Source organism: Falco rusticolus, chromosome 16 (genome assembly GCF_015220075.1).
Source record: "Falco rusticolus isolate bFalRus1 chromosome 16, bFalRus1.pri, whole genome shotgun sequence".
NCBI lineage: Eukaryota > Metazoa > Chordata > Aves > Falconiformes > Falconidae > Falco > Falco rusticolus.
In genome coordinates this window covers 2,009,633-2,034,064 of record NC_051202.1, presented here as the reverse complement: position 1 = coordinate 2,034,064, position 24,432 = coordinate 2,009,633, and the positions used below count along the sequence as shown (strand labels likewise).

At 45.6% G+C, this 24,432-nt stretch overlaps 1 protein-coding gene across 2 annotated transcripts in view; it reads right to left on the bottom strand.

Annotated features, from left to right (window-relative positions):
• The window catches only part of UBASH3B (ubiquitin associated and SH3 domain containing B), a 75,409-nt gene extending 51,482 nt beyond the window's left edge, over positions 1-23,927 (bottom strand). Inside the window, exon 1 of one of the 2 annotated variants that reach the window (XM_037409780.1) lies at positions 23,609-23,927. In XM_037409780.1, the coding sequence (XP_037265677.1) occupies positions 23,609-23,769 (161 nt within the window). In that variant the 5' untranslated portion in view covers positions 23,770-23,927. The remainder of the gene's footprint in view (positions 1-23,608) is intronic. The other variant, XM_037409781.1, reaches the window with a different exon arrangement.
• Between the last annotated feature and the right edge of the window lie 505 nt (positions 23,928-24,432).

Here is a 24,432-nt window from a genome sequence, read left to right as displayed (position 1 = left end):
GAAATGATATATTTTAATCCTTAAATAAAAAGCATAGAAGCCAAGAGCCTGACAAGCATTCTGCGGCATGAGGAATCCTCCTGGTCTCTCATCATGTCACCAAAGGGCAGTGGGAAGCTGCTTTTGTGTTGTTGCAAACCAACATTTTCAAGGTGCATAAATAGGCCTGAGAAACCTGCAAAATTAGAATGAACTCTCACAACCCCCCAAAAAGTTTGATCAAAGCCAGCTCAATTGTCTGTATCAGACAGAGGAGTTAAAAAGACCAAAAAAAAAAAAAAAAAAAATGCTTGTGCAAAAGCGGGGAGAAATGTAAAGGCTAAAGGATGCTCTAACCGCTAAGTATCAACTTCATCACCCACCTACCTCCCACACACAACTAGAAATAACTTTAAATAATTTATTTAAGTGTGTCTATATTGCAGTTACATATTTAATGACTTAAAGGGACAGTGTTTCACTTAGGAATAAATCTGAATTTTCCATAATTTGAAGGTAAGCATTACTCCTGCACCCTATTTTCTGAGAAATTCAGAATGCTTTACAGTGCTCAGTGGATTAAACTCTATGCTGCCATCACAGGTAGTCATTACCCTTACTAACAAAGAGAAAACCATGGCATGAATGGGTTTAGTAGCTAAACTTAGACACAGTATTTCAGTGAGAGAACAAGGAACAAGCTGATTCCCGTGTCCTGCTCACTGAATGTTAGAAGAAAAAAATATCTCTAATCTTTCTTCTGCTCCTATTGTTTGATGCCTCAAGAATTGTCTTTTCACAGATAATAATATATTCAGGGACCTGAACGGCAAAAAGTTAAGCAGGAATGTTAGTGGCAGAATGATGGGGGCATCAATTATAAAGGAAGAAAAAAAGGAAGCATATAGAGTAAAAATTAATGTTGGAATTATCCAAGCCCATTAGAGATGAAAACATCTCACTGAGTCATGTTATGAATTTTATTAATAATGGTGAATAGTTCTCATCTCTGGAATTGTCTTATCTTTTTCTGTAAAGCCTTGATAACGGTCATGGTTTGGTCCAGCTACTTCCAGGAAATTCTGATTTTCATACGCTGAGCATATCACTACATTTGGAGAAATTAATTTGGGTTTTATCAGCATAGGAATAATCCTGAATTTGGATTTTTTTTATGGGCTCTCACACATTTTGACCTTGAAAAAAAAAAAAAAAATGGGCAGGAGAGCTGACAAAACCAAGTTCTGGCGTGCTTGCTTTTTTACCATACCGTGTTGTCTGATTTGGAAGAGAGAAAAAGAACCAAAAAACCCAAGAAGCCTGGTTGGTCCTTTCTGTGCATACAGCTTGCTAGGGACAGTACACCCCCAGAAAAGGGAGAAGACTTAAACTTATACTTCTGGCATCATTTTCTGAAAGAGCTCAGTGTTTCCTGGTGGGATGCTGCATTCCAGCTCAATGAGGTACAGCAGAGATATCATAGCTCAGGTGACATCCCAGTGGGCTGCCATGGACGTGTCCTTCTGTCTCCAGCTACGGCTGGAGTTTGGCAACCCTCTATGGAAACACCCAAAAGAATCACAGTCAAAATGCACAGCTGTTTATAAATTCATGCAAAGTTCCTCAAGTCCTGTGAAATTCCTCTCTCCTTTATCCAAACGCTGCCCCTGCTCACACCAGGCTTTTTGCACACCTTTACAGAGACCAAAGTGTCTCCTCTCTCTGTCAGCAGTGAATCCATCTGACTTCTACAATACCACCTGGTTCTTGCTCCCTTCTGCCTCCACGCTTAGATGAAGACCATTATGGAGTAGGTGCTGCCCTTGTCTGTAGGCTGGGATGTACGTGGGTGTCCCCAGGTGAATCTAACTCCCCTCGGCCGTTAGGTGTGGACCTGCAGTGTGACAGCTGGGGAGCCCTGCCTTGGTGAGTACTTCCTTCTTGTAGTTGTCTAGGAAATACTCAGAGAACCACTTCCTCTGTTACCAATGGGGCGAGGTGAACGGTCCTGCTAGTTTTGCATTCATCTGAGCCCTGAAAGACTCAGCAAAGAGCAAACAGCATGTGGTACAACCATTTTGTTAACAGAGGGGAAAAGACTTGATCTTTAAAGCACTGTTTTCCCCTGTATAAATACATGGTATAGAAAAGCTAATTATAGCCCCAAGGCTGACAATTATCAATGACAAACACAAAACCCCAAACAAACCCAACAGTGTTTCATTTTCAAGAAGTTCTAGAAATGCTCTTTTAATGGCACAACATCTGAACTACGTGTCAGCTTGCTTTTCTGCTGATGCTTACCTACAACGAATCACTGCTCAGAGGGAAAGCAGAAAACAAGGAGGCAGTCGAGCCCTGGCAGCCGTCTGAATCTCAGGCATCTTGCTTTAATTTCCCTTTCTTGGTGGCAGATGGTAGCTTTGCAGGGGTGTTAAATCTGCTCATAACTAATAGGGTGTTGTTCTTTCAAATGCTCCGTATATTTCCACAGGAACAAACCATGAAGTCTCACTGTAACATGGCACAACCCAATAGTCAAGAAGCTATGATGTGACTGGGGAAAAAAAAATTCACACCACCTACATTCCCCAAACCCCTATCAAATAAACAGTAATAACACTGAGCTGTTTACTATACTTTCTCCCATCTCGTGTATTCTGTTAGTTTAAGAGCTGAACCCAGTGTGCCGTTCCGCAGAGCTTTCACAGCCGGCTTCTCAGGCATGCGAAAATATGCAGGCTGAGAGAGATGCTCTGACATCCTTCAGGCCCAGAGCTGCTGTTTGTTCAAAGAATAAGATACAATCCCTGCTGTAAGTACTCACAGCTTAAACGGAGAAAACAGGGAATGGAGTAAACAGTATATCATCCTTGGGACCTTCCAGCATCAAAAGGGGAGCAGGTCAGATGTATTGCAGGTCTCAGAACCTTGATTTACCAAGCTTTTCTTTCACAAAGCAGTGTGATTTCTGCAGCAGCACTATCATTTTGGTTATTTCCCTTTCACATAAACTAGCGCAGCCTTTGTGTTGTCTGGGAGTGTTCAACTGCCCCGACAAGCCACTAAGGAGGTAAATCTGTAATGGCTCAAGACGCTGCAAGGAACTGAAAGCAAAGCTTGAACTAGGAGCTTGCAGCAGCTGGGGTCCCGGGGGGCAACTCGGGTCCTGGAACACAGGCCATCCCACTCTGCACACACAGGGTGGCCCCCCGACACCCCTGTCATACAGTACTGTAAAATGTGCTGAGGCTCTTGCATAGAAGACTGTTGTGTCAGTGGAATCACTCTTAACAATAGGTAGAGGGGGCTTTATATGGCAGATATTGAGATTTATCATCTCTCAGCACAACCATCCAAGCAAGTGGACTATGAGATGCTATAATCTGTGGGTTTAGCTGCAGGCTGTAACAGAAACCAGTGGACTCATTCTTTCCCTTCAGTATTTCCTCAAATTGTAGTCATGTAGACTTTGGCAGCCCCCACCCCCCCAAGACGTGTGCAAGATGTGTGACTGTGGCAGGGGGAGGCAGTGGTAATAAAACTGCCCAGTACTTGGTCATTCACATGACTTTCAGCTCCGCTCCAAAACCAAAGCGACCTGTTTGTGTGAAGCTTTTTCCATACCGTCAGCAGCTGAATCTCCTGTCAACTACAACCGCTGCACCTGCTAAGAGCAGAACCACCAGAGATCACAGCAAAGTAGCTTTCAAATGCTGCTGAGCTTTGAAGTGGCCCATGCTTAGATTTTTTCTGCCTTCCCAGGGCTGTAGGGAAAAGTTTCAGTTTTAATCCCAGCATCTGGTGTGCATTTGGTTGCAGAATAAAGGTTCATTCATACTACACATGCAGACTTCAGTCTTCACTGTCAAAGTGCTTCCGCCCAAATTCATCTGGGCAGAGTCCTTATCTCGGTAGCCCTGCAATTGTCCCTGAACCTTCTGGCCTCTCCTGTTTTGCCAAGGACCATCTTTTTCTTGCAAACTATACTCGGGGAAAATCCTCTTGCGATTGAGGTGACCTGTTCTGAAGAAAGAGGGGGTAAAAGCACAGCTAGTGTGAAGTCACTGGTGATCACAGCATGATTTCATGGCCTTCTTGTCCTCACCTGTGCACTGTGCTGAGGGTCCACAGACTGCCTGCTGCTCAGGGGATCAGCCACAGCTTTTACAGAAAGCTCTATTATCAAGTGTCCAGGACGAATGAATAGACAAGAGACACCAAATAGAAGGAGTTTCCCACCCACACAGCAGATACAATGACACCTTCTTCTGCTACCAAAAGATAGCCCAGCTGTTTGTTAGTCTTAGTCACTTTTAAAACGGAGAGGCTGTGACCTTTCCATTCAGGTTGAAGGAAATGGAATGGCAGGGATCCCAGTGATTGCACAGTTTGGCTCTTGTTCAGATTGCAGGCGATGTTAGCTGCAGGCCGAACACTGAGGTCCTTCCAGTTGTGCAGACACAAGCTCATATGGGGGTACTTTCTTCTGGATAAACTGAACGGACCGAAGGGACAGACTTTGCTTCCAACTATTCCTGTATCGTTTCTCCCCACGTTCAATTAACCATTGTCATCCATCCAATAATAAGAATCAAAGGAATTAGGTGCTGGGGTTTGCTTATATCACACTTCTGCATGATTCTGTAAACTGGTTTATAACTCTGTTCCTCCCAGAGCTGGCTCAGAGAAGAAACACGACTGCTCTGCCTGATAATGGCTCGCTCCTGTTCTTGCTGACTAACTTCTGGGGTGTTCAACCTAGGCTGAGTTCAGAATACTTTAACCCTGAAGTATTACACAGCCATCCTTGCAGACTGGAGAACAGGGGAATACTGAGCAGCAGGCGGGAGACAAGATTCTTGCACTGAAACTTTAGCTTATTTTTTTATCTAAAAGGAAGAAGGGGGATTTCCCACTTCTACTGAATGCCATTTTGCTTCCCATTATGAGAGAATGCAGCTAAATAATAGCCACCGACCTCTGTTTGTCTGGACTCGCAGTAACTTGCATTAACTCTCCATTTCCTTCAAAAATCAGTAAGATTGGACTCTTCTAAGCTCTATTCACTATGATTTGATTACAAGTCAGAACTGTGCTCCTGTTGAGTTTCACATGGCTTTGCAGTATTGTCTTTGAAATCTCTCCATAATAATGCTCGTGGCCTCAGTGCAGTACTTGATGGAGTTACAGCAAGCAGATGCCCAGCCCAGATGAACTATGGATTTGTTAATACCCATTGAAGGCCAGGATTAAAATGTATCTGACACGATACTTTCTGTGCTGTCAAAACTTACACTTAGATTAATAACAAAGTTTTGTCAAATGCATTTACAAGAACCGAGGGCATGCCTTGTGTATGCTTTTTCCAGGTTTATCAACTTTAAAAATATACATGCAGCACCCACACAAGTGGCTGAGGAATAAAAGGCCTTAGGTATTATCTTCAGGGAGAGTGGGAAGGCAGATGTTTGCCTTTTTTTAATCTGTAAAATTCAGTCCTCTGCTGAATCCTGTCTGCTACACTCAGGTTTGGATGCTTCTTGCGTAACTAGGTGTGTTTAACTGAGCCACCTGAAATAAAAGCTTAGGAGCCTTGGGCATCCTTTGGAGTTGATTTAGATAATTATTCAGGCAGCCTGAGATCTGAGCTTGAAAGAGTCAAGATCTTTTGTGCTTAAAAACATAAGCAAACAAACTCAAGTACTTTCAAGATAATGCATTACTGAGTGGTGGAAATTACTGGCACATAGAGTTGTAGAGGTTAAAGCATAAATGCATTAAGAAAAGGAAATCAAAACAAGGATTGGCTAAATGGTGGCTTTTAAGCATTTTGGGCCAAATGCAAAGTTTGGCTCAGGAAATTTCCAAGTTGCCGACTGGCACAGACTAAGAACAGAAGAACTGCTTAGTGGCATTTTAAGCTAAATGAACCTTTCATCTAACGGGCTGTGCGAGTCTTACATTTTTATGTGCGCACATTAGAGGAAGGGCAAGCTGTTACGCTTTATGGCCTGCACAAATGATTTCTGACATCGCTCGTACCAGGCAGAGCTGATTGCGGAGTTCAGTGTGATAACCGTGGTAGAGCCCCACTGGCAGCAGGGGATTTGGACTGCTCATTTATCACTGTGCAAACATGATCAGAAATTAAGCCCATTCATTTCCTGAAACCATTGGCTCACGTCCTGTGGATGTTCAACCATGCAATGGTGTGCATCTCTTAGAGGAAAACACAGAAGATGAGGCCTTACAAGACAGTGTATACATATCATTTTCCCCAAAGTGCTGTTCATCTCAATAAGGGTCTGAGGGTGATTTGCCGAGTGTTCTGTTCTTTTTAACCCCTGTCCTATATATATTGTTTAACGACAGCCCACTGTTAATCCAGGCCACAACTTGCAAAGCATGGGTGAAACAGTAATGCAGCGTGTTGTGCACACTTAAGATTTTATTAATCAGGCATCAAGTTCCTATGCATGTGGTCAGGAAGACATACCTCGTCAGAACCAATTGTTGCAGAACAGGTTTGTGTTTCTAGCGCTAGCCCTAGCAGATACTTTGCTTGTGGTCTGAATCGCTTAACACCGCAGACCCTCCGCTGGCTGGTTGGGATGTGTCTTTCGGCTTTTCTAAGTGGTGTTTGTTGTCAGTCTTCAGGTTCTTTTCTGAGCCAACAAGCTCTCCTTTCTTCTACTGCTAATTCTGATGGTTCGCTTTGTAGAGGGGGAAAAAAGAAAGAAAACCACACACTGGCCATGAATTGCTGCCTAACTTCAACTGTACATACCCTGCATACTTCATTGTATATATTGTAGGAAGATTTACTTCTGTATGCATAGATAAATGTGTGTATGTGCCTCTGTGTGTGTATTTATATAGTAAGTAGGTATATTGTTATGTATTTTTACAGCTACTGGCCCCAAGTAACCTCAAAGTTTTTCAGTGTTATAGATACATTGTATTTGAACAGATACGCAATTGCCTTAGGATGTTTTTGGTGAGCTAGATAGCTGCAGAAGGGTTGCAGAGATGAAAAAAGCCCTTTCTTTTCCTTCCAGATTCAGAATACACGGGAGACAAACCTCCCCGTGTTGTGTCATGACAAGTTCCCCAGGATGGTAGGGGAGGCAGAGCAGGGAGCAAACCCGAGAACCGTTGTTTTGGTGGAGGAAGGGGCCTCTGCTGTGTTCTAGATACTCTCTGCTTCTGTTATGGATTGTAAAGATTATGGAAATGGGTAAAAGTCAGAAGTGCTCCAGGGGCTGCACTGGCCTTGGTAAGAACCCAGAAGAATGTGACTTACAAAAAGTCATAGCAGTTTTAAAACTCACAGAGTTCAGGGGCAAAATTGTTTCTCTCCTTTGAATGCATCATGAAGAGGAGGCGAGAGGAAGACACAAAAATCCTGTATTTCAACATTTCTTTTCACCTAAGATGTTCCAGCAAAATCACCTGTCACCAGAGTGTATTTCTGTAACCAGAGCTAAACCCAGAAATAGCCACTGGTGGCAGATTTACAGCTCCAGATTTCTGACCTTTGTTTCCTGCCCAGAGCAAGGACAGTTGAGTGCTGCGCTCTGTCCAACACGCTCCTGGGAGAGGGAAGGGATGGAAAGAAAGCCAGGGACTGTGTTTCTGGGACACGTTCAATGCTGCTTTGCTGTGAGCTGTAACATGGGAATATGAGATTCTGCAAAAGCAGAGACCCTGAAAAGGAAAAAAAAAAAGTGCAATAGCCCCGGCAAAAGCTGCTGGTAGAGCATGCCTGGAAAGCGTTAGCAGAACGGGGAGGAAAGGTTTGTCACGTGTTTACACTAATGCCCAACGACCTCTGCGGAGAGGGAAGGCAGTGAGGGATACGGTCTGCAGCTGGACGGGAGGTCACAATGGCCACAGCCCTCTCCACATCTGCTCTTCTTGTTTCCCCAAATGTCACTCACCAAGACTAACCTCTGCAAACTTGTCAGCTGCCACTGAAAGCCCAACGGGGTGCAAATGGCACAGAGCTGGATGCTCACAGTGATTGAGAAACCTCCTAAAAGTCAAACCCACTAGTTACTTCAGTGCTTTCTAAAAACTTTAACCAGCACCAGTAAAGCACACGGCTCTCTGAAACCTGGAGGGCTGGGTTTCTGACTGCTGTTTGCTTTATGCAGCCATTTCGAACACATGCAAAGTGGGAAAACGACTCCTATTCTGCCAGGCTGCCCGCTGTGCTCAGCTTGCACAGGGAGGGAGAGAGCAAAATATTTCTCTACCTCAGTCCATCCCATTCACTGAAATCAATGGGATGTAAACATGTGTTCAGGGCTTTCTTGAATGGGAACCTAAATGTCCTTCACTGCATGTCTTAACAGATCCCATTCAGCCATCAGCATAGAAGGTTCATTGTCACCAGTTATTGGAAACATTTATACGTTCTTTTCTCAGCCTGGTCTTCTGACCAGCTGAAGACATGCAAATCTCACTGGTCAAGCTAATCACATTTCCTGGCTGAAGCTGGTTTATAGATGACTTGAATATCACTAGCACACAAGTGAAGGAGGAAAATCAATGCTTACAACTTGATTCAAAGGCTCCTGAATCCAAGGGAATGATTCCTCTTCAAGCCAGCATGCTCTGAATGAGGCCAGACAAAAGAAGGCTCTGATAGCGATTGATTTTTGAAGGAATGAAGGCCTTGAAATTGGGTTGTTTAACAAGGTTTGAAAATGAGTTGTTTAAAAGTAAAGGCAAAATCCATGCTAGCTTGGGGAAGGTGACTGTGGCTGTGCAGAGGTTGTAATGATGAGATGCAGGCAGGCTCCAATCTCTAATGAAGAGAATTGAGAGGGGCTGTGCTGATGATATACGGAAGTACTCTACTGTGAGAAACGAGACACTGAGAGCTGATAATGAGAATGGAGAACTTCCTTTGATTATTGCTTCTCATTTCCTATAATGCAATCTACATCTTTAAAGAAAGCTCTTCTGTTAGATGTTAGATCCCCTTGCCTCCTCCATGTGGTTAGGAGATCTTAAGCACTACTATTGAAAAAGAAAGGTTAACCCGAATAAGGTAGAATATAAGCCTCTTTTTCTTCTGACTTATATGCTGCATTAATGCAACATAACACCACAGGTACGAGTGGAGCCATTTCAGATGTACAGCAAATTGTGGCAGGCAGGAAAGTGCAGAACGGTACGTGGTAGCAGCCAAGCCAGTGCTGAGAGAATTGCTGAGAATGAACAGGAGGTGATGGCTGAACCCATCCTGGGCTGGTCCTGGATTCCACATGGGGACCAGGGCAAGACTGATCCCGCAATTTCTTTTTAAAAAGATAGCTGGAAAGAAGATGGAATTGTTGCATGTCTAGATGCCTGAATACTTTTGAAAATCTAGCCCCAAATCACCTTTGAAAACAGCTACTGAATTTGCAGATTATGCTAGACATGTCATGCCAGGTTGTATATGCAAATTGCACTGGTAGTTTGCCGATGGACAAATTACACAGACAAGTTTCTCAGAAGCAGGTGCTGATTTTGAATGCTTCCATTTCAGCTGTGCAAAGATTTTCAAAGATGGTGAGCATGACGCATCTGGGATTGGATGTGTGAGCGCTCACATATGCCTGATTTTACATGTTTAAAACCAAAAAATTGAAAGCCAGTTTTGAAAACAGAAGCTTAATCCTTCTGTACTTGCAGTTTCCCTATCTGTGAAATGGGGATGGCGATAACACTTATCACCCTGCTGATGGCAAAGGAAGCTGCCAGAAATTTCTCTGTCTTCCTTACACTGCAGTGGGTGGCAGAACATTCACAGTTATTACAGGGCAATGTCTGTACTTGAAACCTTGTTCCTTTATAAGTAGCAAATCAGGGACATGGGCAACAGCATGGGCAGCAGGTACAGCAATAATTACAGCCTAATAATGGAATTGCACATTTCAGAACAAACAGGATGCACATATACACATGAAAGAAAAAACCTTCTTGATTAACACCCAAGAGGAAATGAAATTAGAGACACTAATCCAGATAACCAAATCGAGCAGTTCTAATGTGGGGTGGCAGTTAGCTAATGGTAACAACAGCAGCAAAGGACTATGAGCAGAACTCCACCCTGCGCCACAGTATTTAAAAACAAAATTGTTTCAAAGGCCACAAGCTTGCCGTGCATTTACACACCTGAGTAATCTCAATTAAAACCAATGAAACTATTCACGTGTTTGAACTTGAGTGACACGTTTGAATCCTTTGCCAGGTTGGCACCTAAATTCAGCCCAGTTTCCTCCTTGAACGTGGGGGCTGGCGGCAGAGCCTGTGGAAACCTGCGTGGTTCCTCACAGCACGCTGCTCAAAGGATGACGCTCCCGCTGCCTAGCGTGCTGCTGCAAGGCTCAGCTTTGCCTTAAACTTCCAAAGCCGCAGGGATGTTTGTACACTAGGCGTACCTTAAACTGCTCCTCAGCAGTGGAAACAACTCTGCCCAGACCTTGTGGGTTGTAGATGGGATGCCGCTAGGATTCCTGGATCGTTTTCTCACCAACCACTGCTAACAGTAACAAAAAGCTGTAGTTTTCAGGAATTTTCATTCCAACCAAAAACTTGTCTCTGCTTTGACGCGTACCTTGAAGCAAAGGGACAATTATCTAGTCACAACATTCAATCCCATTTGCATAATCTCATCTAAATTGTTCAACTGCTTCAAATACTTGTGTGATTAGAGAGATACTCCACAAATAAACTGACTGTATGTTCCTGACACTCAACACTAATGTGTTACAAGTAAGGAAAAGATAAAGCAGCATGGAAAAAGGGTTCCTTCCTTACAATTACTAACACCCAACCTATGAAACCACAGAATTTCATCTCTATCACTGAAATGAAAGTTTCATCAAAGGTCCTGTAAGACTTGGGGATATGCTGCAGCAAAATTGAAATGATATTTAGTAGGTGGAAGGTTGAGCTAGATGCCTAGAACAGTATCTAACTGCCACATAAGCGTACATTTTAGTGTTATTTATGGCCTGATGGCAAATCCAAATTACCCAGTACTGTAAAAGACCCTCCTTTTGTCCTCAGGCAAATACCTTATAATGCTTTCACACTTGCTGGGAGGTGTTTAATTTGCAGAGACACTGCGAATCAGTTAGCCAAGATTTTCCAAAGTGGTTGCTGACTTTCTTTAGGTAATCCATGTTGAACCTCTAAAAAGGGCTTGGTTTCCAGACACAGAAAAGCACTCAGGTTTCATAGTTAAGTTTCTTTTGGTGAGTCAGCCCTCATTTGCAAGGAAAAAAAAAAAAACCCAAAACCCAGCAGTACAACTTTCTCCTGTGTGCTAATATTTTTTTTTTGGGGGGGGGGGTTAGCTTTTGGTGATCGGGGTTGGGGGGAATCATACCCTTTTTGTGGTCTATATACAACTCCTGTGCCCCGTCACTGTCATAGCTTGCACCTTTATAGGGGCTGCTGGACGGGCTGCTCTGCAGTGGCTCTCACTGCGTTTGCTCATTTGAGCTTCATGTTAGATTCGACAAGGTTTTCCGTTGACCTTTAGATGTCAGAAAGGGTGATAAACAGACCCTGGTAACTGTGTCCCCTCCACTGCCCCCCCACTCCCGCAGACGTAAGAGAAGGGTGTTAGGTGCTGGGCCTGGGTTGCATGCTTTGGCACACGCTACGCTCATCCCTTCCTGTATCTGTGTAACGCCACTGCCCGTCAGGAAGGACTGAAATGACGTCTCTGCCATCCTTCTCCCCTGGAACAAGCTGGTGACAAGAAGTATGTAAAATCCTTAAGCTGTTGCCCAGGGAAATCCTGTGACACCTCAGCAAGCTCCTAGTCCTACAGCTGAAAAGAGGCAGTGGCAGCAGCGATGGGGGAAATTTTTTCTCCATTTATCATGCAGACTGGTGGAGCAGAGACAAGGGGTGAATGGAGGAAGGAAAGATCATTAAGACATGGCAATTCTGTTCCTACGCTAAGGGATCTCTAAGCCCAAAAGATCCCAGTATCTGCTTCCAAATGTAGTTCTGTCAATCTGGCCTGAGGCTCCTGCAGCCCATTTTTGTGTCATCCTAAAAGACCTGTTCATTTTTTCCTGCCTGTCATCGCATTTCTGCTGGGTGGCTTTGGCTCTACCCTTTTAAAGTTCACTTTGCAGCAGATGGGCCTATTCTAAACACCAAACACAAGCAAAGAAATCAGCAGCTGGTCACAGGAGTTTCCTAGGAGAACATGAAAAGGATCGCAGCAGGCTGCCCAATGCCCTTGGTTAGGCTGACTCACACAAGAAGCCTGCTGAGACACGTTTCTTGGGCACTCAAGTCGCTAAGACACAGCCTAGGCTAAAATCACAGGGGTGATGCACTGGCAGAGGCTCCTCTCTGCACGATGCGCTTTCAGAGGAGTTAAAGGCTGTACAAATGATAGCTGTCATTTGGTAGGCACAAGGGAACCAAACATAACCCTGGTCACACCATGAACTTCTAACACGCCATTCTCACCCTTAGACTTCCCAAGGGCTTAAAGTCCTTTGATCCCGATGAGGATCAGCGGCTTTGGGGCAGGAAGTGGCAGAAGTCGGAAAGATACATCGACCCCCAAAGTCAGGGTCTGCATAGGGAGTTAAATCCTCTCTCAGAGATGGCATCTGATGAGCTGCTTTGGGAAACTGGATGATGAAATGGAGAACTCCTTTAAAAGGCTGACCTTCCCGTTTGCAAGTAGAAAATTTTACCTTAGGGAGAAAAGAGAAAATACCACAGGAGAATGGGACATGTTCCCCCTGCAAACTGCACTATTTTTATCAAATAAAAGTGAGAGTTAACGTACCCCCATACAGCTGGTTTCAGCTAAGGGGTTCCAGTTCTGCAACCCACCCTGCACAGGAGATCTCGTGTACGCAGAGACCACCTCTGAGAAGAGAGAGGGTTAAACAGGATAGACATGGATGCTCCTGGAGCACTGAACCTGTCATCACTGTAATACTGGAAAGAAAGAGCATCAGCTGTCCTGCGCCATCACAGCACAACCTATCTGCCCGCTGCAGGGAGCGTGCACGACTCAGGTCTCTGTGGACCCATCCTGACTCATCCCCTTCCCAGCCTGCTGCGCTTGGCTGACGTGTTTCATACCCAAATAATCAAGGGTACCTGGGGAGTCAGCTGCACCCGCGCTGCCTGGGAAAACATTATTACTTGCACCAGCTCTGGAAAGCCCTGTGAGGCCCCGGTGGTCCCCAGCACACAGCAGCCAGGCAGCGAGTAGCTGTGCTGCAGCACAGAGCTGGAGCCACTACTTTTTTATAAAAGACTCTGCGGTCCCCACATATAAATGTGCTGTGAACATGCGAGAAACACCAGAGTTTTTTAGTTTTCTCCCAGAGGCTTTGGTACTGACTTTTATTTACACACAGGCTCTTTGCATTCCCTTAATGGTGGTGGTGGTTTCATAGCAATGAAAGTCAGGTTGTTTTGGGCAAGATCCTCAGCTGGTGTGTATTAGTATCACTCCAACAATATAGATGGTGCTGGGCTGATTTACACTACTGGAAGGCTTTGCCTTTTAGAACACGAATGCATTTATGATACAGCTATACTACAAGAGGGGGGTCAAAGAAGACTGTAAAGGGAATATAAATGTGTCTTGTAAGGTGCAGCTGTAAGTTACATTTACTCCAAGGCTTGTTTCTGTTGCCCATGGTCTATGAACCAGATCCAATTCTTGTTTAGTTTGAGATTTCTTTGAATGGTGCCTGGGAGAAGTGACTGCAATTTATCCACTGCTAATATATTGTGATTTGACACTTGCTAGGACTTGGCAGCTACTCACAGAAAGAAATATTGATTGTGAAGAATAAATTCAATATAATAGTAGAACAAGGTAGCAGGACATCATTGACACCATTTACAGCCTGCAATTCTGGAGCACCCTTTGTCTCAAGTGGATGGCAAATGTTAATTAAGGTGCCCTCTCTGGCATCAAGCGACCTGATGTATTGTCTCATTTTGAATTTTTCTGTCTGTAAAATGGGAACAATACTTATTCCAAAGTAGCTGTTCATAACAGTGCCATTCTCATGCAGCTGTGAATTTCACCCATCAATCTAACTCGCTGTAACTATGGGTAACGACTGGGAGTAAAGGATTTTGGAGGCATTGCTGGGATCACTGCCTGTCAGCAGGGCTTGATACTGTCTGCTTCCTCATCTGGCCTTTCTCTATCCTCCTCTCTAGAGGTATTTGCTTTCTGGCTCCTGTTTAGATTGCCAGCTCCTAGAGCAGGGATGATGTTTTCCTTTTCTGTTTGCATAGAACAGGATAAAAACCGGGCTTCTACTCACTGGTGCCACACAAGGGAAGAACGATACTAGTGTTTCACGTCAGCACAAACTCAGGGCTTGAAATCTGCGTCATGAAACAGATTAAATCTCTCTTAATAAAATCAGGAACAGCTTAGAAGAAAGAGTACCACTTTATCTATTTCAGGTATTTCCAATGCCATTTTATACATCCCCCTTCACGCTCTGTAGAAATGTATCGAACATCTTGATCTCAGCCATTCATGAGAAGCACGTGCTGAAGGGCTTTGCTGAATCAGGCAATTAATGAGATTTGTGTCATGTAAGAACTTGCTATTTTTCATTAGGTAGAGCAGAAAGAAAATAGTCATTTTTTACAAATCAGGAGATGAAAAATCTCTCTGAAACACACCCGCCTCTACACTGGCAATTATTTCACAGTCACCGACCCCGAATGATTAATTCTGCACTATCATGAACTGCAGAGCCTAGCTAATACTACATGAAAGGGGGAAAAGTGGCACTTGCCTTGCGTTTGATAATACCAGAGGGGTGATGGGTGCGAGTAAAATACGGTTGAAACCTCTTTCGATGTCAGGCTATGGAAGGCCAGGGTGTTACCAGGGCTACCTATCTTTGGGCATTTCCAGCACAGAAGACAGATATCCCAACATTTACTCAGGGCTGCTCTTTGCTCAGCACCGTACAGAACCTTCTGCTAGCATTTTCGTGCGAATCTCCTGCTGACAGGGACTGGCCTGCGAGGTATTAGTGCTGGCAATGACAGGAGACTTCAGTCTCAAGGACTTGAATTTGGCGTCTAGGGAAAGCAGAGACATCAAACACATCTGTCACTCATCCAGGTTCCAGTTTATAATTGCTCGCTTTCTGTTTAAATTTTACGCTGCTGCTTGGTGGGTCACAGAAACCACTTGGCTCCTGACAGTACCTGTCAGGTTATTGTCATACTTGCACATGCAACTCTGCTCTCCATTCCAATCTTTATTCTTTTGGGAGTCTGTGTAAAAAAAAAACAAAACAGGGAGGCTTGAGGCTTCCCAGGGAATGGAGGAGCAATGGCTCCTGCTCCCTAGGTATGCGAGATCAACATCTCTTAGCTGCATACCACGAGTTGTGGGTACCCAGGAGTACCTTAAAAATGCAGCTTTTGCTGCTGGCTGGGACTTTTCAAAGCTTCAGGAGAACTGCTGGATGAGTGGGTTTGAAAGGGCAGCACCTGTGCCCTATAAACACAGACAAGAGGTACGAGATGTCTAAAACACTGTTTATGTAGCTTGTCAGCTGCTTTGTTGCAGCGACTTTAGCGGTTCCCTCAACCCATCCTATTATTTCTCTCTGTTGTTTTTCTCCCCTCCGTTTTACGCTGCTCTCTAGATTCAGCCTTTGTGCACGACCAGGCAGCATAGGATATGGCGGGGACAGAATAATGCCAAGCAAAGCCAAGGCCTATTCTTTTCAGGTCTGTTTATATAGGGGGTGAGTAAGACACAGGCGCCGCGGTGCACCCCATTGTAATGCACAAAGCCTGCACCGAGTCTTGGTGATGGAATCCAAAATGCTGTCAGCTGCTAAACTACAGCTCTTTTGATGACTCTGCTTGTTGAGGATAATTAGACTGGTGCAGTACAGACACACACATGGATGTCTCTATTCTTTTTGCAGTTGCAGAGCACATGCTGTGAATCCACTATGAGCACCAGTTAAAACCTAGGGCAACGTTTTCAAGTGTGAGCAAGACTTAGGAGCCTAGGATTCACTTTCAAAGGTGACTTTAAAACACAAGTCTCATCAGGAGCCAGCAGGTTTAGCACTTGGCATTTAAAAGCACCAATTTTTATTCTTTTAAAAACTTTTACTCATGATCTTTCAAAAAGCAGCACTCCCCCAACTTCTGTCAGTGTATTTTTTTAGGAGGTCCCGAGGGCTGGCAGCATCCTTTAGGCATGGACTCTTGCATAGCAAAGTGGCAGCAGTAATCTAGGGGTAAACTTCCAGAAGACTTTATAAGGAAATGCTGCAGAATTCTGCAGAAACAGGCCAACACACTGCCACTGTCACCAACCCTCCAAGGGGGAAGAATAGTCAGCGTTTTATGCAAACAAGGCTCCATTCAAATCATTCATGCTGGATATCTGAAATCACGAGTTTCTCTAGCAAGTCTTTGTCTTGAGAATCTCATCAGTAAATTGAAACTGGCTCCTGACGGTAATATCAGGTCTGTGAAGTGCAAGAGGAAAAGGGACAGAAAAGGAAAAGACAAGACTGGTATCTGTATCACTTGAAACTGATAATGTAGCTTGAAAGGGAACTGCATAACGAAAGGTTGAGTTATTAACTGCTTGGATTTTTGACACAGAAGGCACAAAGTAATTTTTCAGGGTCTGTCAGTAACACGTGGGGTCTGGGTTGTGCTTTCTGAAGCTCCCCTCCTTCCTAGGTAGGATCAAGTTCAGGATCTTTGCTCTAAGACAAAAAAGTCATCAGAGAGACAGAAGCACAAGCTTGTCACCATGTAATTTTAATACCAGAACGAACTCAGTACTCAGGGACCAGGAAACTTGCTGACATCCCTTCAGTGTCTGCCAAAGCTAGATAGCCCTGAAAAACACATCTTAGGAATCCAGGGATTGCTATCTTCTGGCAGACTTGCCACCAAACCAGGAATTCACTGCATATGGTGATGCTATTTAGACATTTAAATATGAGATCCCAATGAAGCATGGTGCATGAAGGCACTATAAAGGTGTTTTGTTTTGGTTTTCTCCCCTGAACACACGCAAGCTTGCTTTCTGGGCAGCTAGCACTTACGCAGCAAGTATTGCAGTGACTTGCTGACCTTGGCTCTACTGTGAGCAGTCTTTGTACAGGGATGTTCTGTTCTCAAACCATTTTCCTGATGTTTGTGGCAGAAGCATTTTCTTTGTAGGTATCAGACTCGACTATCTGATTGTTCCACTTATCCCAACTATCAGATATGATTAATGGCAGTTATGTACACAGTATTCTGAATCACTGAGGTAATATGGAGTGCTACTGCTGCCATTACCATTTTAGAGTATGGTCTTATTACAGGAATGAATTCTTCAGCCCCTGATAAAAGAAGGTCTCTCTCCATTTGAAAATTTTATACAATGTCATGGAAACAGATACTCTACTTAGACCAGGTATCTAAGTCTTGTGGTTAAGCTAATAGACTGAAACTCTACAGATTTAGGTGCAAGTGCCAGCTGAACTACAAATTTGACGTATATATCTAAGTTTCTCTGTGCCTCACTTTCCAGGCTATACAGTGGCAATAAAGACCCCTCTACGTTTTATCACTTTACACCTTTAAAGTAAGGAACTGCCTCACAGAGATCTCCCCCACACCAAACGCAGTGGAGCCGCTGGCACATAACAGTCTGAATATTGCAGTAATCATCTCTCAGTCCCACAGCAGCAATCTGCAATAGCCAATTGAAAAAAAAATCCATATGCAGAGCAGCCATGGGACTCCATCCCAAATGTATGTTTGCTCAAGCCTTTCTCCAGTGCACCTTCCTGGCAGCTGCTAGCTCAATTGCAGTATCCATGTTCCGTTGCACTGTGCAGACCTGTTGGATCCCCTCCAGCACAGATGTACAAAATTGTTCAGAGGCCTCAGTGCTGAGCCTACGAATTGCAATACATGAACTAGACCAGTTAATTGCTCAAACTGTTGCTCAAGTTACAATGCAGAACCTCATCCGTTAAACCTCGGCATAGACAAAGAGCTGCACGCCTCACAACTTCTGACAAAAGCTTCAACAGGCACAGAGAAGGGGGGTGTGGGGTGTGGGGGTGTGCGTGTCACAGTAGGGAAAGCAGGTCTTGTCCGAGCATTCTGCCAAAAGGGTGCACCTCCAGCAAGTTCTTCCTTTCAGTATTTGTTGAGTGTAAACAGGTCACAAACGCTTCCTGCAAAGCTCCTACTTAAAACCATCCATCGCCCGACGGCCGATACGCAGTACTGGAAATGGAAGGATGTTGGTTAGGCGGCTCCTCTGCTGCACAGCCCGGCGGCTGTATCCAAGCACAGATCTCACTGTCTTGAACGATGAGCACAGCCAGAGCGTTACGGGAACCTTTTGCCTAAGCCCTTGCAGCTACAGCACTTGGATTTTCTATTCAGTAGCTGAAGATTTCCTCCAGTGCCATTAACAAACATGGAAATCTACTTTTGATGTAGCCCTCCTGAACTGTTGCTTCTAAGGACATTTCTATCCATCAACTTCTTCACTTGGGATGGGGTTTCCCTCTACACCCCGGGCCAAGTCACTGTAAATCATGAAAACCCTCCTAAAGCTTGGGCTTAAGTGGGACTTACAATGTTTGGGGCTGATCCTTTGTAGTAGGATGAATTTCAGCCAAGAATATTCACAGAAAACTAATACCCTGAAGGCAAGGCCGTGAAGGAACAGAAACCGCTTCAAAATCAACAGATTATCTGCAGCACTTTTTTTCCATGCAGTATTTTCCCCAAATCCAGCTCAAACCCTAGAGGAATGAGAGACTTCACAGCCTTTCTGTGCTGAAATACTGCTATGTTGCTAAGTCTGTTACTAAGCAAAACATGTTTTAGCAGCCTAGAAAACATTTTCAAAACACAAGAGAAGATTTTACTGTTTGTAAACCGGATCTGAGCTTCTTTTCTTTGAGTATAATGAAACTCTTAATACTCCTAAATTCTCGTAGTTACTGAGAAAGCAAATCAAAATCAGACTGGCTTGGTTCTATCCAGGTTCAGGGGAAATGTGGTACAGCTTTGTGAATTAACTCCTCTTTATGCCCATGAACACAGTTAAACCCAGGTGGTCTTTTGTGGGAGGGAGGAAGGAGGAAATGTGTAGTAGCCTAGGGGAAGTGGTAAAGCTGATTCATGGTAAACTGTACAATATTCCTGTCTATCCCATTTTTATGAGGGGGAAGTGACTGCAATTATGTCTAGCGTCAGCAGATCCACCCAGGAGCACAGCATCACACGTTGAACCAACAGTATGGACCTGTCTATAGAAGGCAGTCCCCCTTTTGAAAAGGCTGAGACGATGGAAAGGAACGTCAAGTTAGTTGTGGAAAGCTATGCCACCTGTGTGACGAACAGCGCTCATCTCTTTACGCTTGTCACGCAGAGATGGCAACCAAAAATGTGTGATGCCTCTAATTTTGGTGTGCTGTTTATGGACAGCGATTTACCCAGTGAGTAATGACAGGGGCCAGACAATTATCTTCATTATTTTAGGTCTGGATCGCTTCTGGGGCTTGAATTCAGAGCTCTGTGCGACTGAAGCAACATTTCAAATTTTATATATTTATATATTCATGCACATACGCACACTCAGAATTAAAACAAACAAAGCAGGATTTTTTTCTCATAGTGGAATTTTAACTTTCTGGTTTTCAGGATGTTTTGGAGGAGTTTAAATTCTGACATGAAACTTTTAAAACTGTGAATCACTGACCTCACATATTCTGGAGCCACACTGATTTCTGCACCACGCAGGCTAGAGGATTTTGACTGCTTGTCCCTGTATTAGTTCTAGTAATTTAAGTTTAGTCAAAGGCCTTCTTCCATCCTGAAAGAAACTGCAGTCCATCACTAAATTTTCCTATGTTTAGCATTTCACAGAGATACATGTTATGCATTGTTGTTGTTTTTTTAATTGCTTGTGCATGCATAATAGCTTTAAGTGATCCCCTGTGTTTTCAGTGGCCTGTAAACTCCATTGTGCTTCCCCTTCTATTTACTCTCAGGAAGACTATCCACACCTGCCTAGGGATTATCACACAAAAATGAGAGATGCTGGCAGTCAGATTAGATCTGTGGGTGCTGCCACTGGCCGCAGATCCATAACAAGACCAGGTACAATATTTTGGGGCAACTGGGAAATAATAGTTATGTGAAATCTCTTTCTAGAGGAAGCCTGTTCTTGTGTTTAGGCTCGAGGCACTGGGGATCTGGTTAGACCTTTGTGTGACCCCAGGTAAAATACTTGTCTTGGTGCCCAAACTGCAAAATGGAATCGTAACATCACCTTCACCTTCCTTCCTTGTCTAAATCAGAAACTACTTGGGATGGGAACAGCCTCCTCCTGTGTGACTAGACAGTACGTAATATAATGGGCTAATTGCAAAATAAAAAAATAATGATTGTGTGCTGACAAAAAAAAGCACCCATGAAATAGAACCGCTCTTCACGGTAATAGTCCAAAGTGATGATGACATACTACAGTGGTTTGAGCAATTGCCGTCCACAGGTAGATGCATCCAAGGTGGTTTGTATGTCACTGCATTACCATGTAATTAGAGTAGCGCTGCTGAATTGAAGCTGTTACTGGGAAGGAGGAAAAGAGACAGACAGTTTGTCCAGGAGCACACGACAGAGCTGCTCTTCCACCTGTGCTGACAAAGATTTTAGTGGGGGAGTGGGCAAAACCTCTGTGCTGTGGGGCACTCCCATCAGTGCAGCCCTGTTAATTTCAATAGCTGCTCTCAATTTGTCTTAGTTCAGAAAGGAAAGATAAGTCCTTCTTTGATGGACCCTTTATCCCCAGTCCCCCAGTAAACCATGCAGGATGGACAAATAAAAGCCTTGTTTAGTAATGCCTTGGTTTGAACAAAGGGTCCATGGCAGTTTTGCACTTGATACCTGAAACACAAATGCCTATGACATCCTCTCCTGGTTTCAGCCTGGCTCATTCCATTTTCTACCCTTAACTGAGCCAGTCTATACTAACCATCCAGGAATACTTGGAAATCATATTTAGTCTTTCACCTTTGCTTATTTTAGCATACACAGAGTGGAAGTGGTTTACTCAAAGTAACACTGAACCAGAAAAATACAATGAACATGAGAATCCTTAGCTCCTGTCAGCAGTCAAGCCCAGGATCATCCTGGCCATCTGAGCTCTTATTACTGTTATAAACATGGAGAAATATTATCAAATAATTAACGATTTCAGTTTTGAAGAGACAAAAGCTGACCTATCCATTGGTAGGGGTGTGAGGTACATGAAGTTACTCGACCTGAAATAGAAGCTGGAAGTTAGGCGATGTGAGTCCCCAGGATCTCAGTACTGTCTCAATACCACATCTGAGAACAGCACCTTGTGATCCTCAGGTAGCTCCTCTGTCTATTACCCTGACTTCAACAGTCCTCTCTGTCCCCTGCCCCAATCAGTTCCCACCCCCGGCTCTAACAAGAAGCCAGGAGGCCACCGATGCCAAGGCGATGGCATTTTGTGACATGCCTGACAGACTAGTCTGACAACTTGGAGCTTTTTTTTGCATAAACCATCCAAACAGATGGTCACCACTTTCATGTATCCGTCTGGCTGGTATCTGCACACAGGACCTACAGGCACAGATCTGAAATCTGAAATCCCCCGTTTGGCTGAATTCTGGGAGAAGACTCGAAAGGGCTTTACTGTAAGGCTACTTCTCAATACTGCCATTGGGAGACAGGGTGCTTTTACCTCCTTGGCAACTCTGTAATATCTTTCATTCGCACTTGCAGAGTAATATGCTGTCAGTTAAAAAGCAGCTTCTGGGAAGCAGTGACCTTTAGGGAATGTCCTTCTACCATGCGGTCCTCTCTCTCCCACTTCCGAACCTGTGCGCCATTCCATAGTGTACCCTTGGTGGCAGTACTTAGTTGTTTGGTTTTATTTCTGAATTTTAATGATGAATTATTTCCAGTATTTCCAGCAGGCTGGAACAGGGGCACTAATTGCTACTCCAGATTGGGAAAGTGGTCCCCCTCTCAGCAGACACCTGATTTGTCAAACAGGGTTATATCGCAGCATCTTGAATTTGGTATCAAGACAGTTTTACCCGTCTAGCTGGTTATATTTGCAGTAAGTAACTCTTTGCACTTGGGGATATTTTACCTCTTTCTCTGGCTTGCTCTCTGTGTTTAACCTTCCCTATCTTACATGATGACGCTTTGGGTCCATTTTTCCCAAATGTTAGTTTTCTCGGGCAAGAATCTGAACCACAGACTGTTCCTCAGCTAACAGTTAGGTAAGCCAGGGCTGACTGTCAGCCTTGATGGCACTGTTGTACAGGTAACGACTAGTTTCATTCATAGCATCAAGCTGTTTTTTTCTCTAGCTACACTGAAAGATGCACATCTGTTTTTCTAACCGAGCAGGGCATGAAGTCACCAGACTCCTACTACCTCCATTTGCATTCACTGTACATAAGTGCTGTACGCTGATTTCAATAGAAAGCTATAGATCATGACTGGCATAAGGAGTGTAAGGAGGACAACGGAAAATACACATTTGCTTTTCTGTACAGGCTAGTGGATCTGTGGTAATCTCATGAATCCACAGATGACAGCTGTCCTTAAAACTGCATGTGTGTATCTCTGCATTTATTAAAAAACTGCACAAAGACAGGCTGCAGAACCGCTGAGTTCTGACTATCAACAACAAAAGGAAAACTTAAACAGCTCAAGGAATCATCCAAATCCCCGCCGGTTTCATTTGCATCGTTAAAGCGTGCAGTCCCGCTTCAGGAGTCACTATGTTTAAAACTGGGAGAGTCATTATTAAGTATCAGTAGTTTGCTGCCTAATTAATTTAAAGCATAAGCACATGCAGGGAGATTACACCAGGGCACTGCTAAATTAGGCAAGAAGAAACTACTGCTCTGGACTACAGAAATTTTCTTCTATTGCTCTCCGTTTCTCTTCGGTTGACTTGTACGCGGGTTAACGCAAGCCTCCCGGCTGACCGAGCTAGCCAAAGCCACTGCGCCCAGGCTCCTCATTTTCAGAGCATCGGAACGGCAACTCTGATTGCAACGCGGGGGGGGGGGGGGAGAGCAAAAAAATGCCTCCCTGGCGATCCCGAACTTTCCAGCGCTGCCTGCCGGGCGGTGCAGGCAGGCTGCTTCGGGCAGCGCCGAGGCCCTTCAGCATCCCCGCTCCCGCGGGGACGGCCCCGCTGCCCCCCGGGACGGCACCTGCCGGTCCCCGGCACCTCGCGCCCCCCCCGCCCCCGCGGGGCGCCGGGGCAGCGCTCCTGCCCGCCTGCAGCCGGGCGATGCCAGCCCGCGCATCCCTCGGGCCGCGCAGCATCCCCGGCCGCGCCGGACCGTCTCCGGGCGCGCATCCCCCGGGCGCTGCGCGGAGCATCCCCAGCAGCGCAGCCCCCCGCCGCCCCCGGGGCTGCCGCCGCCGCCCGGCGCTGGAGCAGCCGAGCAGAAAGGCGCCCGGGGCTTCTCGCCGCCGCCGAACGAAAAGGAGAAGAGCCGGGAGAAGAGCCGGGGGCCGCGGCCGCTTGGTGACTTACGCCCGGGCTTTGGGGAAGCCCATTGACAGCAGGATCTCCAGCGACGAGCCATGTTTGATGGTGCCCGCCCGGTGCTGCCGGTTCCGCCGGGGGATGACTTTGCTGTACAGCTCCTCCTTGGCAGCCATGGCGTGCGGTGCGGGCTGCCCGCGCTGGGCCATCACGCAGCCATCGCCGCCCGCGCAGGGCCATGCACACCCGCAGCGCCCAGCGCCCCGCCGGGGGCCGGGGCAGGGCCCTCCTCCGCGCCCGGCCCAGCGCGCCGCGCAGCAGAGCCGCGCAGTAGAGCCACGCAGCGCAGCCGCCCGGCCGCCGCCACACGTGCGCGCCCCGCGCAGCCCACGCCGCCGCCGCCGGTGGCTCCGCAGAGGCTCAGCGGGAGGCGAGCACCGGCCGCCCGCCCCCGCGCTTAAAGCCGCCCCCGGGCGGGCGGGCGCAGCCCCCGCCCCAGCCCCACGCCGCCCCCCGGGGCTCGGGGCGCCCACCCGCCGCGGGCGCGGCTCGGGGAATGACCCACGCAGTGGGCGCGCCGCAGAAAGCAGAAACGATGGCTTACTTTAAAAAACAAAAGCACGTGCACAAAACATTATTTTGCCTTTTTTTTTTTTTTTTTTTTTTTAAACCTCTGTGTCATATTGACCCCAGCACCCAGCAAGAGAGAGCGGAGGGCAGGTCGGGTGTTCTGCACCAAGCGCAGGGACCCCGGGCACTCTGGCCGCCACTTGACGCCGCTTTGATGTGGTTGCACTAGTGGTTAAACAAGAGAGGGAAAAAAAAAAGAGTTGCCATCCAAAATTTCCAGGCTCGATCTTGTGTTTCTGCAT